General features: G+C 37.8%; 1 protein-coding gene across 2 annotated transcripts in view; it reads left to right on the top strand.

The window, feature by feature from the left end:
* Anxa10 (annexin A10) overlaps positions 1-15,956 on the top strand; it is a 56,255-nt gene that overhangs the window by 20,083 nt on the left and 20,216 nt on the right. For both annotated transcript variants that reach the window (XM_021219435.1, XM_021219436.1), the window contains exon 3: positions 2,828-2,922. In XM_021219435.1, coding sequence (XP_021075094.1) covers positions 2,828-2,922 — 95 coding nt within the window. The remainder of the gene's footprint in view (positions 1-2,827; positions 2,923-15,956) is intronic.

Raw genomic sequence — 15,956 nt, 5'->3', positions numbered from 1 at the left:
ACACACACACACACACACACACACACACACACCTCAGTGTGTATATTTGTCCTGTACCTGAATACATACTATACACCTTTGTGTTTCCATCCTGAGTATTATATCACACATAGGAAAATAACAGTGTTAAATGTTCAATGAATTTGCCTTTAAGAGTTAGCAAACATTTCATGTCTTTTAAAATAGTAATAATTACTAGAAAAACTACAGAGATTTCAGAATGCTATGATTTTCTTCTTGAAAACTAAATGCCAAAGCAATGTGGTCACCAAAAATAATTATTGTTTTCATCAGTTTTAATTTTTCTGTCATTATAATCTAAGAGTGAAAATGTGGATTCATTTTGACTGTCATAATGATGTTTGTTTGGTTGGTTGGTGGGCTGGTTGGTTGGTTGGTTAGTTGGTTCGTTGGTTGGTTGGTTTTGTGAGGTTTAAGATGAGATATTCCAGAGTGTTTGTAGTTTGATAGCACAGTGTCTAAGGAACCATGTCAGAGCAAGAACACAGTTTCACGTGTATTAAGAGTCTGTCAATTTTAATGACTTTCTTCAAGAGCAATTGGAAAAGATAATTATCAATGTTTACTCTGATAGTCTTATTTAATTAACTATGAAAATAAAGTAAACTCTAAAGCAAGTGAAAATCAGAATTTTTAGCAAAAGCTGTAGAATATGTTTTCATTCAGCCTAAAAGGGAATACCTCTTAGATGTGCATTGCCTAATGAAACAGTTAGATTCTTAACTCACCACCATTAGTAGCTGTTTACATACATGTTTATTCTCAGAACTGCTGTGTGGATTTTTTAAGCTAAAAGGTGAATACTTTCCAAATCTCCATGTGACACTGGATAACTGAAAGCATTATTAACTTATGCCTCTAAATCTTCACAAAGGGGTACACATTTCAAAAGTAATCTGTTTTAAAATATACTCAGCTAAATGTGGCCAATTTCACTCTGTGGAGGACAATTCTCAACAGAACAATAATGATAGGATTTTGCAAAAGTCCTTTATCAGGCTGAAGAAGTTTCTTTTGATTACTACTTTGGTTAAAACTTTTGTCTTGAACAGCTGTTATATTTTGTCAAATACCATTTTATTTTTACATCTTTCTTTCTTGTTATATAAATATGCTTGTTTAAACTGCCTATGGCTTAGGTTACACTGGCTGTCTACTGTTAGACCTATGTATAATTCTTCATACACATTGTTGTATACAATTTTTGAGGGGTTTTGTGGGGGGAGGGCATATCTTAAAGATCTTTCTCAGGAGTTTACCTCTAATGTCTGTCTCTGATTTGAACATTAGATTAATACAGATTGGCATCAAATACTGTTTCTGGTATGTGGAAGAAATTGTAGACAACTGGTTTTTCTTCTTTTAAAATTTGCATTTATTATTGAAACATCTAATATTAATACTTTGATTTCAAGACACTATTAATTATTGATTCAATTATTATAGCTATAGACCTATTCAGATTGTCAAATTCCTTGTATAAATTTGATTAGAGCATATCTTTGAAGAAATTAATTCATTTATCTTTACAATTAAAATTTGGAGCATAAAGTAATTTATAATATCCCTTTATTATCTCTCTAATAAAGTCAATGAATAATGGGCTCTCTTTCCTTTATATCAGCATTTTGTTTCTGTATTTTAATTAACCCACTTTAATAAAATATTTGAGATCCATTTAAAATTATTATGCAATATCTCATAAAGAGTAAGTGAACAAAGAATGCTAAAGAAGCTAATAAACACAGAGTAAATCAGAAAGATAGTTTATGTGTAATATCAACAAAACAACAAAAACAGGTGAGTATAGTGACTCAGTAAATGTTATGATTATAAGAAAAACACAGTGGAAATCAATGAAAATCTTCTATCTATTATTTACAAATATGTTCAAAGTCTTCTCTCTCTTTCTAAATCATCCATCTTTGTATTCTTTTGTTAGATGGATGGATAGAATAAATGAATGATAGCTATGATAGGTACATAGGTATGTGATGATGATCAAGATGATAGATATAGGTAGGTAGATAGGTAGATAGATAGATAGATAGATAGATAGATAGATAGATAGATAGATAGATAGATAGATAGATAGACAGATGATAGATAGAGTATAAAATTATTTCCAGGTTATAAAACTGATAAGAGCAAGAATATTTATGTCTCTCAGGAGAGAAGAAGGCACTTATACTTCTGTGTTTTCTAAGATAATCCTAAGAAAAAGGAGGTCATGAGGCTTTTGATAAAAATGAATCATTTTACATTTTAGTCAAGCTGACGCAAAGTTAAAGTTTTCTTGGTCATTCTACTCTAAATAGCTAGAAATAAGGCACAATAGAAACCAATTATGAAATATGACTTCTATGAGTATTGCAAATGTGATATATGGTGTCATATCATGCCTTGTGGTACTGTGATGTGAATAAGTGTGCAAAGCACAGGGAGACAATCTAGGTAATGAATGAAAGAGGCCATGTTCCATCCACAGTTTGATAGGCTCATTTCCCCTGACTAAAGAATAAAGACACCTTGTGCTTTCATTATTTCCTTCTGTGTTTCTCCTGTGGGTCCCACAAAAGCAACCTGACTTGTATATATAACACAGGTTCATTATAAGCCATGTCTGTATACTTTGGGAACATGTAGGATTCATCAAGCATTGCTATTGGATGGATATCCAATAGTATTTAAAAGTGTAAAGTACTAATAGGTTTAACACCTGCCCATTGGTTTTAGTCTAAAGAGGATGGAGTCTTTATACCTACTGAGTAAGAGCTACTTTTTTTTTATTATGGCTCCTTCTTAGACTGCAACAAAGACATGCTGATTGACATCCTAACACAACGCAGCAATGCACAGCGGCAGATGATAGCTGGGACCTATCAGAGCATGTATGGCCGGGTAAGACTTCCTCACCTTAACCTGTCAAGTGCATGAGCGTCAACAGCCTTCTCTGAGAAATGGATCTATTATTTTCCTTGGCTTCACTGAGCACAAATATTTCTGAACTCTATGTTAGTGTAAAAAATTAATGTCTTGCTCTGAAGTGTTTCTGGGGATAAGAGCTATATCACGGAAAGTATGTGTGTATGAGGTACATTCACATTCACAATGGTTACCAGTGCTTTTCCAATTCATACAGCATCTGACAAAAGAAAGATTGGATAACCTTTTATTCCACTTGGTCCAATTATGCTATAAGTGTTGGGCCAGGAACGCCTATATGGAGGTTTAGGGGAGGCATAGAGCAGACTAATGATCACTGGGGTCAAAAAATAACATCTTTTCCTCCAGTTCTCTGCAGGTCCTAACCTAGCTCTGAACCAATGTGAATTTTCTTCCACCTTTTCTTCTCCGCAGCATGCAATGATGGAGACCATTAACAAAAGGAATGGCAGTTTAAAAATAGTTTAAGGCAATAAAACTATCCATGTTTTAAAGTAATCACATTCTAATTTCAAAGAAAGGACCATTAAGGAGTCTTTGCTTTTGTTATGCATTTAAACCACAGATTCAGAACAAAAACTCTTCAGGCCAAAAGGGCCTGGAACAGCAATTACTTCCTCAACTGAACATTATCGATGAAACACTCTCATAAAACTTTCTCTACAGAGTTAGTCCATAGACATTGACTCTGTCTCTAAAGCTCAACCTTTGAACAACTATATAACACATGCGACAAAAACTAGCCGTGAGTTTCAGAATGGTTAATGATCCAGAAAGCTCTACAAGTAGAGACATGAATTGAATTAAGCCAAAGAAGGAGACAGTTATAGGTTTTGTCCACATAAAACTGTTAGCTCAGCTCACACTCACAGAGCTACCTTTCTTGCAAACAATATGTAAAAACGTTCAAAGTAGCACAGTTGTTAATCTATTATGATCTAAATGTACACAGTACTCTAAGTGGTGCTATTTCTCAGGAACATTTTTTAATCCAAGTGTGTACATAGATCTTACCTTTTCATATGGCTAGTTAAATTCGGCTGAAAAACTTCTGTGTAACAAGTTCTGCAAAAAGCATGCCAAAGCAGATTAAAATAAGACATGAGTTCCTTAGACTCAAGGGATTTAAAAGCCATTAAAAATAACTTACACAAGAGAGAACCCTTTTTCACTGAGGTCTTAGAGTTATTTATCCTGTGCTTTGGCTGAACAATCGGTATGTCATGGCTGATCCCTAAACTGTTGAGGAAATAGCACAACACAGAGCCAGGCTTGTCCCTCAGAAATACCATTGTCATTCAGTCAGTTGTCAAACCCTGCCATTCATCATCCCCTCACATTCTTCCCTTTCCCCATTACAGATTCTTGATTTAGATCACCATGGTTTTCAGCCCAGACCTATCCTAATTGGTTCCCGCTAACCAATTCTCTACCCTCCTCAATCCTTTTTTCTTTGACTAGACCAGTCCACCTAAAACCAGAATGATGCAAAACTTAAAAATTCTCTAACATTTATTCTATTACTCCATCATAAGTAACTATGTGTGAATGGCCCAAACCTCCTGAATCCTTTCATCCTTTCTCAGAATATGGGAAGCCTTTCTTGCTTACTTCATTTTTGTTTTATATCCTCTCTCTCTTTCTTCTTCCCTCTCTCCATCCCTCCCTCTCTCTCCATCTTTCTCTCCCTTTTGTCACCCTTGTTCTCTCTTGCACACCTTGACTGTGTCCCCCAGAAAGCATCTCAGCACACCTGCATGCCTCCCCCTCCTTCATCATGTTGTTTCATCATCTTCAGTAGACTCACGTCCCTTCACATTGGCTGTACCCATCTAACTTACAGACACTCACTCCTCACATCCAGCAGACTCTAACCCATGTGTTTGCTTTGACCTGTTCCTTATTACCAGTGCACTCATTGGCATAACATTTATTTGGCCAGAGCGTAGTAGAAATGCTTGCTTAACACCAAGGCTGCTTGATTGATGTCTGTTGGATGACCATGACCACGGAGCAAACTGAAAGCTTCCAGTAAGATGCAGCCAGACTTTGGGTGCTCCTGAAAAGCTCTCTTCTCTGAACTAGCTGCTTCCTATTTGAGTGCCAGAGGTCTCTCTACATAATACCATGACACTGGCTATTGGTTCATGTTTAAGTCTTACCAAGTTTACTATCACATCTAAAATAAAATAGGGAGTGGCTTATTTTGCACCTTGCCTCTAGAGCTCAGTCCAAGGTCTAATATGTCAGAAGTTCTTTATTTAGAGCATAAGCCAGTCTAGTGCATTGTGCCCATCTGCTTTCTACCATCTTCTTTGAAAATAAAAATTGAATTAAGGTGGAGGATTCCCCTCACTGTCTGCTCTAGAGTTAACATATACTCATGGTTGTCTGAGGTTCTCTTTTCCCTCAACCCCCTGCAGTGGCTGCTATCATGTTAATCTACACAACCTTCACATAGTTCCACCTGACTTCTGCCACTGATAGCATCCAGAACTGCTCCTTCTATTTGACAGTTTCTACATTCTGCCTTCTAAGTGGGAAACACAGATTATCTTCTATGTGAATGGTTGATATTTTCATTCACATGAATAATGAAGCGTCGACAACAGGCTTGTTCTCTTAGCTGGGAGGAACAATCTGAGGTACACTTCATAGACACCTTTTGACTGGCAGTTCATGCAAGCACGGGCTTTTTGAGTTCATCGCTATCATTATTTCCTTAATATAACAGAAAACAAATCCTCAAACTACTTGAAAAGGTGTTTATTGTGTAGCTTATTGGCAGAGTTGTCAGTACAAATAATGAGATAACCCACTAGTTGTTCCCCACCACAGTAAGTGATGGTCTATTGACAATCCAACTGGACTAAGGGATGGGGAAGAAGGTTGTCCATTCTCAACAAGCTTCACAAGACAACAGTTCCTCAAGGGGTTCAAGTGAAGCAGTAAACCAATTTGTGTTCCCAGTTTTCAGCTGTAACTGGTTAACTCTGAAATACGTTGATTTCTATCAAGCATACCTAATCACAGCATTGGTTGTGTAAATGTGTGAAGGCCAGAAAAAAATCATCTAGCTAAATTGTGCTTTCCACAGCCTCTCCTACTGTCCTTGGTTCTCATCTAAGATAGCACCAGAGTTGTCAAAGGCAGTGAATACACCATGTTCTTCAAGGTCTCAATCCAGGTCAACTACTCCAGAAAGTTTAATACATTTGCAATATAGCCCACTCAAGGTATATATTGACACTAGTAACTTCCTCTCCTATTCTCCAGTGTGTGTGTGTGTGTGTGTGTGTGTGTGTGTCCATGACACTAATCATCTTAATATAACCATCTATTCTTATTCGTGATGTGTCATCTCCCTCTGAAACACAAGCTCCAGAAAGGGAGGAATATTTGTTTTAGTCAACAGTGTGCCTAGAATGCCCATGACAATTCAGTTGAAATGGTTAACACTATTGACGGAACCTGGGTTCCCAAAATGTATGTCAGAACCATATCTCCTAGTGTGATTATAACTCAAAATAGACTTCTAAGGAGACAATTCCATAATAAAAATAAAACCTGAAAACAAAAAATGGCAAGATCCCTCTTCTAGAAGGGCCTCTTTCATAAGAAAAAGAAGAAACACCAAGGATGTGTGTATGATGAAAAGGATGTAGCCACATGCATGTCAGGGAAATAGACATCAGTATAGACCAAGCCTGCACACCAAAATGTTTGACTTTCTGCCCTCAGCATTCTGAGACCGAACCTCTGATATTTAAGCCCATGATATCCTGTGAAGGCAGCCCAAGCTGTCTAGCTCCACTGGTACTCCATAAATAGATGTGAATTATAAAATATTTATTCTTCAAATTCACTGTGTTCTCAATTACACTTTCCCATTCTGTCCCTGAGCTTCATGGTTAAAACTATCAATGACTGAAGAGTAATATAGCCGGAAAGTAGTTTTCTGGAAATTATCTGATCTATTTTATAGATATGTTCCTCCTTTCTATAGAAGAATACTTTCTGAATTGTAGTTTGAATAGGAGTAATAGACATTGCTTTTGTCCAAAGACTAAAATTGATTATATAGTTTATCACAGATACATATTTTATAAATATTAAATAGGCATTAACATAAATTAATAAATCTGATAAAACTAGGAACTTAACAAATAAGAAAAATAATTTCTAATTTCTAAAAATAAAAATTCTAAAGAATCGAAGTTTCATGATTTCAGAAAATCACCTCTTCTGTTTTCTTATTGAAATTGTTTCTCCTTAGAATGACATGTACAGTAGTGGAGACAGGAGGAAGAATTAAAGGAGAGGGAAAGAAGGAAAGGTAACCTAACAATCCAATTATCTCTGCATTGAAAGGAACCTCACTGGACTTCATGTTTCTCTCTAAAGCAGTTCTGTGAATTCGCACTCCTACCCACAATGCATGGTTCCTGTCACTCTTAGGGGATCAGCAACACTGAATGCTATGGAAGCGTCCTCAGTTCAACCTGTCTGTCGTGCGGTAGATATCACTAAAATCTCACAGAAGTTTTAACCAGTCTATCACACGTGTGTAACTGAAATCTCACCGTAGTTTTTAACTTGCCTTCTTTTCCAAGTGTAATGCAGGCTAGCTTTCCATGTCTCTTTTATAGACAAGATGTGCCGCTTCTTGGCAGTTAGCAGTCTGCAGTCTCTATGCAGCTCTCTTACAGCATTTTGTCCTTTTATATTGATATGCAAGTATTTATACTTTTACACTGCTCATTTCTAGAGATAATGCTAATTTAAAATATTTATATAGTTATATTTATACTACATGATTATTATTTTAATGTTCATAATTATATAAAATACATGTGAGAGAGAGAGAGAGAGAGAGAGAGAGGACAGAGAACTATAAAGAGTGTAAGATTTTAACTTCTTTACAAGATAGCAAATAATGGATTGGATGCTGGTACAGAGACTCTTACGTCAAAGACAAAAGACATTTCAGTACTCTCATTAGGAATGGTCAAACACATCTCAGCTGTTTTCAGTAGTTCCCTAGACTGCAATTCCCGGGGATCAACATGAAGAGCATCTTGACATATGGGTGGTTGCATTATAGCCAAGAAAGCAAGAGATCACAAAAATGAAATACGTTAAATGGACAAAATGCATGCCTACCTTTGATCTTTAGGGAGACCTTATCTCTGTCATCTTCCCAGAGATATAAAAAAGAAAATCCTTAGAGAAGCAAGACAGAAGGAAAAGTTGTCAGTGCCTCACTGTGCTTAATATTTCTAAATATGAGGCCCAGAGAAAACTGCCACCTGCTTGTATTCATCCCAATTTCTATACAACTTTGACAACTAACAAATGTTACAATTGTGCCAAGTGTAATTCGCTCTTACTGCTTTTACCAACAAAGTCTGACCGATCATCAATTTCTCTTAATCTTCATGAAAACTCCTATAAATAGGAGTCTACACAACACAAAAAGGTAAACTGGCATGTTAGTTCTAATACTACTTTCACTGAGTCCTAGATTCAAACCTCATGACATCATTGGGGACTAATCCAAAAGTACCCAAGTGATCTTCTTTTCAAATTTAACATATTTGTCTTAAGATTTTAATCTGGATCATTTGGTAAAAATATCTTAGCTATGAAATTGTTTTCAGCTTGATCATAAGGAAAATGGCTAATGTGGCTCTATCATCTGTAATAGCCTTAGTTGTTACCACTGTGAATGCTTTCCAAGGTCATGATCATTTCATTATGTAATCCAACCCAACCCAAGGTAGCAAGGCTATTGTTCTTCCTTTACCAAGAGAAAACTGTCAACTTCCATTTCAGTAGCTCCAATTTCACCTTTTGTTATATTATCTCCAACTTATTACTGGGACTATTTGGAATTCTTAAGTAGGGGAGGGACGAGGTCATTTCTATATGATTCCAGAAAGCCAATATACCCTACAAAGAGACAATATGTTCAATGAGGAGGAGATACTCTTTTACAGTCCAGGACTACAAGATGCCTAAGAGAGTACTAGAAGGCAAAACAGAATCACAGTAGACTCCCTAGCCCACTTTTGGTTAGGCTACCAATGAGCATAAGAGTAGAGACAAAACCTTGTGCCAGAGGTCATCCAGGAGAAAGAAATGAACATCTGGCTCAGGAATGGCAATGATGGAATATTGAATATTAGACAAGTCTGCATACCCTTACACCCCCTCATTATGAGTATTACCAAGGGAAAGGCTGACTGGATATAACATTCTTCTCTTGTGCTACCATATCTGGTGACCAAGTGACCTACTGCACTGGACACAACTATAGAAAGAAAAGGAACCAGAGTGAGGATTCTTACTAGGTTGATGAATTAAGAGCGTATAACTGTGGACCACACTATACGTGTATGAGATGCCTGGATCCGACTCTATATTTGAGATGCTTTTCTAAAAGTTACCAATGAAGACATAGCATGGTCAGTTCAGAAATCCTAAAACACAGCACAGAGTCGGGTCAAGGACTAAGGTAATGTGCGACTGGAAACAACCGATTAGCCAGAAACAGCAGCACTCTGACTTGAAAATGTTCATTTGTGGGTAGCTTCAATAAAGGAATCTAGTCTGCTAGGGTTGCGGGACAATGCTCTGTGAGATGACGTTCTTTCTGTGGGGGAAAAAAAATCAAGTTAAATGTAACAGAAATTGCAAGATTGGCAAGCACTGGCAACCTTGGCATGTAAGACATTGAGGACTTTACTACATGCCTAGATGAGATATGTTTTATGATGTCCACTTTGCTGATAGACAATAGGGGCAACAGTGTAATGTTGGTGGAGAATGCAGTCTAGCAAGTACTAGCAAGACTACAGATTCTTTTTAATTTCATTATTTTACTTATTTACATTTCAAATGTTATCCCCCTTCCCAGTTTCCCCTCCACAAACCACTATTCCCTCCCCCATACCCCCTGCTTCTATGAGGGTGCTCCCCCACCCACCCCAGCACCCTAGCATTCCCTTAAGCTGGCTCATGGAGCTTCCACAGGATCAAGGGGCTCCCCTCTCACTGATGCCAGATAAGGCAGTCCCCTGCTACCTATGCAGCTGGAGCCATGGGTACTCTTCAGTTGCTTGTTTAGTCCATGGACGCTTTGGGGGGGGGGGATCTGGTTGGTTGATATGTTGTTCTTCCTATGGGGTTGCACACCCCTTCAACTCCTTCAGTCCTTCCCCTAACTTCTCCATTGAGGTCCCTGCTCTTTTTCCTATGGTTTGCTGTGAGCTTCCTCATCTGTACTGGTCAGGCTCTGGCACCGACTCTCAGGTGACAGCTATACCAGGATCCTTTCAGCAAGTGCTTCTTTCCATCAGCAGATGGGATGAATCCCTAGGTGGGAATAGTCTCTGGGCGGCCTTTCCTTCCATCTCTGCTCCACTCTTTGTCCCTGAATTTCCTTTTGACAGGAGCAATTCTGGATTAATATTTTTGAGATGGGTGAGTGGCACCATCCCTCAACTGGGGGCCATGCCTACCCTCTGGATATGGTCTCTACAGCTTCTTTCTCCCATTTGTTGGGTATTTTGGCTAATATCTTCCCTGTTGGACCCTGGGAACCTCTTGGGCCCTTGACATCTGGGACTTTCTAGTGGCTACCCCCAATAGCCATCTCCCACTGCTACACACCCCCTTTCAAACTCCTGACCCTCTGTATTTCTTCCCCATCTCCTCCCATCTCTGAACAGGCCCTGTTTTTTCTTTTCCCTCTCTCGTCCCCCCAAATCTCTCTCTTCCTCTACTTCTGAGATTATTTTTCCCCCTTCTGAGCAGGACTGCAGCATCCACACTTTGGTGTGGCCTTCTTTCTTCTTGGGTTTCATATGGTCTGTGAGTTGTATCATGGGTATTCTGAGGTTTGTTTGGGTTTTTGTTCTGGTCTGGTTTGGTTTGGGTTGGGTTTTTCTTGTTTTTGGTTTGGTTTGGTTTGGTTTGGTTTTTTTGCTAATATCCACTTATCAGGGATAAGTATATACCATGTGTGGGTTTTGTTTTTTTGTTTGTTTGTTTGTTTGTTTGTTTTGGTGACTGGGTTACCTCACTCAGGATAATATTTTCTAGTTCCATCCATTTGCCTTTGAATTTCATGTTTATCAGAGAGAATATGCCTTCCTATGGCTGCAAGAATGCCATCAAAGGTATTACCAGAAGTCATAATATTTTCAACAGTTACAGACCCAATGAATTTCACAATTATTACTTTTTAAAGTAATAAGCTGAAACTATCAGCCCAACAGCCCAAACATGAATAACAAAGATAAAATCATCATAGGGAGTAATCCACTTACCAGAACTGTGAGAAAAGCCTTGGTTATGCCCCTGTATAATTATGGTCCAGTTCTACATGACTTAACTACCTGTGCCAATTGACCCAATGAGTATTTTCCTATCTGCATATACTGCCCAACATTTGACATCAATTACCAAACCAAACAGCTTTCAGAACTAGTCTAACTAGGTCCTACCTCCATTACTTCCCAAGAGAGATAGAGTGGGAACTGATCATTTACATAAGAGCCTCCAAGAAAAGTCTAAGATGCAAACTGAACCAACTTCGATATGCTGTGTTTCTCTAGAAGACCAAACTATTATCATTTCCATCAGACAAAGCAGAACAACTCATGTCTGCATCAGAAACTGAAGCATTAAACAAAATGTGTGTGGAACACAGCTGTTTGGAAGAATATTTTCATACTGTAACAAAGTAATACAACTTGCACAGATGTCTTTATAATGAAGCACAATTGTGTGTTTATACAGGGATCTCACAGTAAGTAGAATTAAGACAGATTTAAACTCTCACTCTACAAGCTCGCCTTTTGAGTATTTCAGTAATAGGCCTTGTTTTTATGATTAATTAGGGAAAGGCATACAAGGCATACGAGTCAAAAGCATATGAAAGTGTTCCCTTCAGTATGTTCAAAAAAGGAGGACATCATAGTCCACTTTTGACCCCCATTTCATCCATAAGGCGATGTGAATAAGAAGTCACGGATGAGAAACTGTTGTTTCATTTTTAATTTAATCAGTGTGGTCAGATGGTTTCAGCGCTGGCACGGAACATCTCAGTTTGAAAGGCAAGCACTCATTAGCTTAATGGAAGGGCAAGCTGTGGTTCCAGCAGAGCCTGCTCGAGGGCAAGGCTTCAGAAAATAGGAAATCAGAGGCGATGAGGCTGGGAAAAGTCACACTCCAGAGGTTGCATCTGAGAAGTTATTTATATAACTCCAAGTGAGAATGTAAGGGTCTAATTAGGAAGTCAACTTGAATGTTCCTCTTTGAACTTTCAAAGTATACTTATTTAAACATACAATTCAATATTTATCTTCCCAGCTGAAGGCACAGTCTCCTTCCTGGTACCCTGATAATAGCATGCTGTTCCCCCATCTATAGACCTCAGCCTGCTATGCAGTGTGCCTTGGCTATTTTCCCTGATTTCTGTACCCCCCCACTCAAGGGAAGCAGCGGGGAATAGAGATTGCTTTCCTTGTTTATTTTCACACTAGCCAAGAATAAGTACAAACAAATAATTGTTGAATTACATGTTGTCCTATCCATTCATTTGCTCGCTTTGTTATTATTGTACAAGTACTTAGTAGTTACTAGGCACAGCTCCATGGGCTGATGAAAAAGCCGTGGATAAAAGCAAGTCAAGTCTCTGCCATGGTGGAGCCGATTCCTGCCTTGGTGACAAGGGACATTATTTGATAAAATATATCAGTTTGAAGAGGGTGCTGTGGAATAAGACAAAGTCGGGTGAGGTGTGCAGGCATGCTGGGGGACTGCAGGAATGAGTGTCTCTATACATTTTCTCTGGGAAACCTGAAGGGCGAGGAATCACTGGGGAAGAACATGAAAGGCAGAGAGAAGGTCAAAGTCAAACATCAGAGCAGATCTGCCCTTCCAGAAGCAGGAAGAAGACCACTGTAGCTAGATTAGTCCAATCAGAAGCAAGGAGAAAAGCAATGTGTGCCAAGATACCATCAGAATGTACTATGAATCTTTTCAATGCTGGTAAGAATGTATATTCTTATTTACATGCAATAACATACCCAGGGCTTACTTTCTTCTGCGATAAACCATGATGAAGAAGGACAATGTTTTCCTTTGGAGTGGAGGAACATTTAAAGCAGAAGGACAGTTATTCTGGTTTCCTGTTTTTTTCTCCAGGACCTTGTCATCAACTTTTAGAGAGAACACAGGGAATAAGCACAGGAGAGCTCATTAGAGGGAGGGAAGATGGTGGCCTGGCCAAGGCGTGTGGAAGGGGACGCAGCAAGAGTTGGCCAGAGATGGCCAGGACTGTTGGCCAATTCTAGGACTGTAAGCACATGCTTCTTCCCTGGAACAGGGGAGGGGCAAGGCATGCGATGCATTCATTGCATGACCATCACAGGATGACTATACTTGCTCATATTAGGAACCCAAGAGTCACTAAGTGCTGGGAGCGTCGCATCTCTCTTGTGTTCTTATAGAATAACCATGTGGGCAGCCCACAGAACAGGGCTGTGTTTCCAAGATAGAAATGATGGACTGAACTGATACCAGGTGTGGTGAAAACAGAAAGAGTGAAAGATAACAGACAAGGCTCTGAGCTGTGGGAATAGTAAGAGACACGTACTGTGAAGTTGAGAAGGTGGAAGCCACACTATATTGCCACTATTTATCTAAAGACTACTGATATGAAAGCTTTTTGGTGCATTTTGAATATTTTAGAGGGAATGACATTTTTGGAGTACACTTTGGAGTGCTAAAAGTATTTTTAACAGTTTCTTTTAAGTCTCACAATACTTGCACTAGTCCTGTGAGGAGGACTTTTGTTTTCTTTACTCAGAGAGGTAAAATATACAAAGAAATTTAGTAATATACTTTCAATCTCATGCCAATATTATAAACAAGATTAAAACTATAACATAGTGTCAGTAAAGAGTATAAAAAAACATGGCTTCTTTCACCAAACTGTTATTTATTTGAATTTTCTAAAGCAAACTTAGTATAGCACTTTTTCTGTCTTGCATACACACAGAGAGATACAAAATAAAGACATATATCGCCATCTAGTGGCAAGTCTAACCTCAGTTAGTAGTGGAATATATATTCAATATTGTCTAAAATTGATATAATGTGTAAAGAAACAAAGGAAATGTTATATACATATGGGATAAGTGCAGTGATCAAAAAAATATGCTAAAAGATTAAATCAAAGATTTGGAATGCTCAAATAATCTTCAACTTGAAGAGTACAATTATTCTTTGCAGATAATAAAATCTATTTCTCTTTCCACACTCATTTATTCATGTGGTTGTTTACTCTTTCATTTTTATGGATCTACTTATATATTACATATGTTCTATCTACATATTGTACAATACTATCATATAGTCAAATTTTGACTTTAGGAATTTTTTAAGACAATCTATGCGTTCATAGACACTAGAAAAATATATGCATATGAAGTTTTATCATATACCTTGATTGTTGTAATATAATACATTTAAAATTATTGATATATCAAACAAGCAGTTGATTTAGGATTAGAGAAAGACCGATGGCTCAGGAACCAATTCAAGTGTTAAACCTTTGTTATTAGCTGTCTGAGCATTGCTATCTCTTCATAATAGTATATTGAATATGTCTGCATGCATTAATATTTTCAATTCACTATATCATATCTAAGTAAACATAAACTCCTCTCAAAAGTATGCTCTATTCACTATCTAGGCTCCCTTTTTCCTACACACCATTACAAAACAGACTGGCTAGGCATGGTGGCATGTACCTATAATTATAGTATTCAGGTGGCTGAGGCAGGAGGATAGTGAATTCAAGGCCAACTTAGGCAGTACAGAAATACTGTCTTTTAAAAACGACAGAGGTCATATCCAGGTCCCGTCTCTTATTTTTCACCTGTATCATGCACTACTTACAGCTAATTGCAGAATTGATGCAGTGAATCAAAATTCTTTTCACATCCTCAAGGCACATCCTAAATAGAGGCTACTTAAATTCTCACACTCTTCCATCTTCTTTGCTCAGATCTGTTGTGGTAAATCTCCTCCCAAATATGCCCTGGCAATGAAAACACAACACTGTTCATAAGATTACATGCTGAGCGCCTAGATTGGGCAGATCTACTGATATACTACCATCTTCCACAGCTTATGAGACCCCTTAGAACTTGTGGTTTCTCCAGGCCATGTGCTTCTGCTCTGCTTTTCTTGTTCTTCCTCCTCTTCCTCTGCATCCTCTCCCTCTTCCATTTTCTCCTTTTTCTCTCCGCCCCCTTCTGCTCCACCTTCTCTTTTATCTGCCCAATCATCAGCTCTCCTTTATTTTACAAATTAAGGTGGGAAGCAGATTGACAAGAAATCACCAGAGTGCTGACTTATTTGCAGCCACTCACAGGAGAACGGAATTAACATCAAATATAATTAGCCCCAGGGTTATCCACAACACAGATCCCAGTTTTTCAGGACCATTTCTGGTACACCTGAAAAAAGGTTGGAATAAATAATGCCTGAGTCTCTATGAACATTTAGGGTTTTAAACCAACTTGATATTGACTGAAAGTTAGTTTGCCATTTTATATACATATTCTATTTTAGCCAGCCAGTGTCTTGCCAGTCCTTCAAGTTTGTCTCTTTTAATATCTTTGCCGTGCAAGTAAAGTATGACAAGATTGAATTTATTCTAATAAATTTTATTATGCCTTAATAACAGTGTAAAATACTAAATACTATTGCACACTTTTAAGTAGAACTAGATATACTTTATACTTTTTAGAAAAACACAATAAACTTAAAATATTTTTCAATTGTCTGTATAAACCTACAGAAATGTAATTTAGCATATTTTTTAATTTATTTTAGCAGAAAATAGAAAGTATAAATGGAAGTATTAATTTAATATTTTTACCTGTATTCTAAGAAGAAAAATCTATCAT

This window comes from Mus pahari, chromosome 19 (genome assembly GCF_900095145.1).
Source record: "Mus pahari chromosome 19, PAHARI_EIJ_v1.1, whole genome shotgun sequence".
NCBI classification, from domain to species: domain Eukaryota; kingdom Metazoa; phylum Chordata; class Mammalia; order Rodentia; family Muridae; genus Mus; species Mus pahari.
The sequence above is the reverse complement of the archived record's forward strand: the minus strand, read 5'-3'. Positions and strand labels throughout refer to the sequence as shown.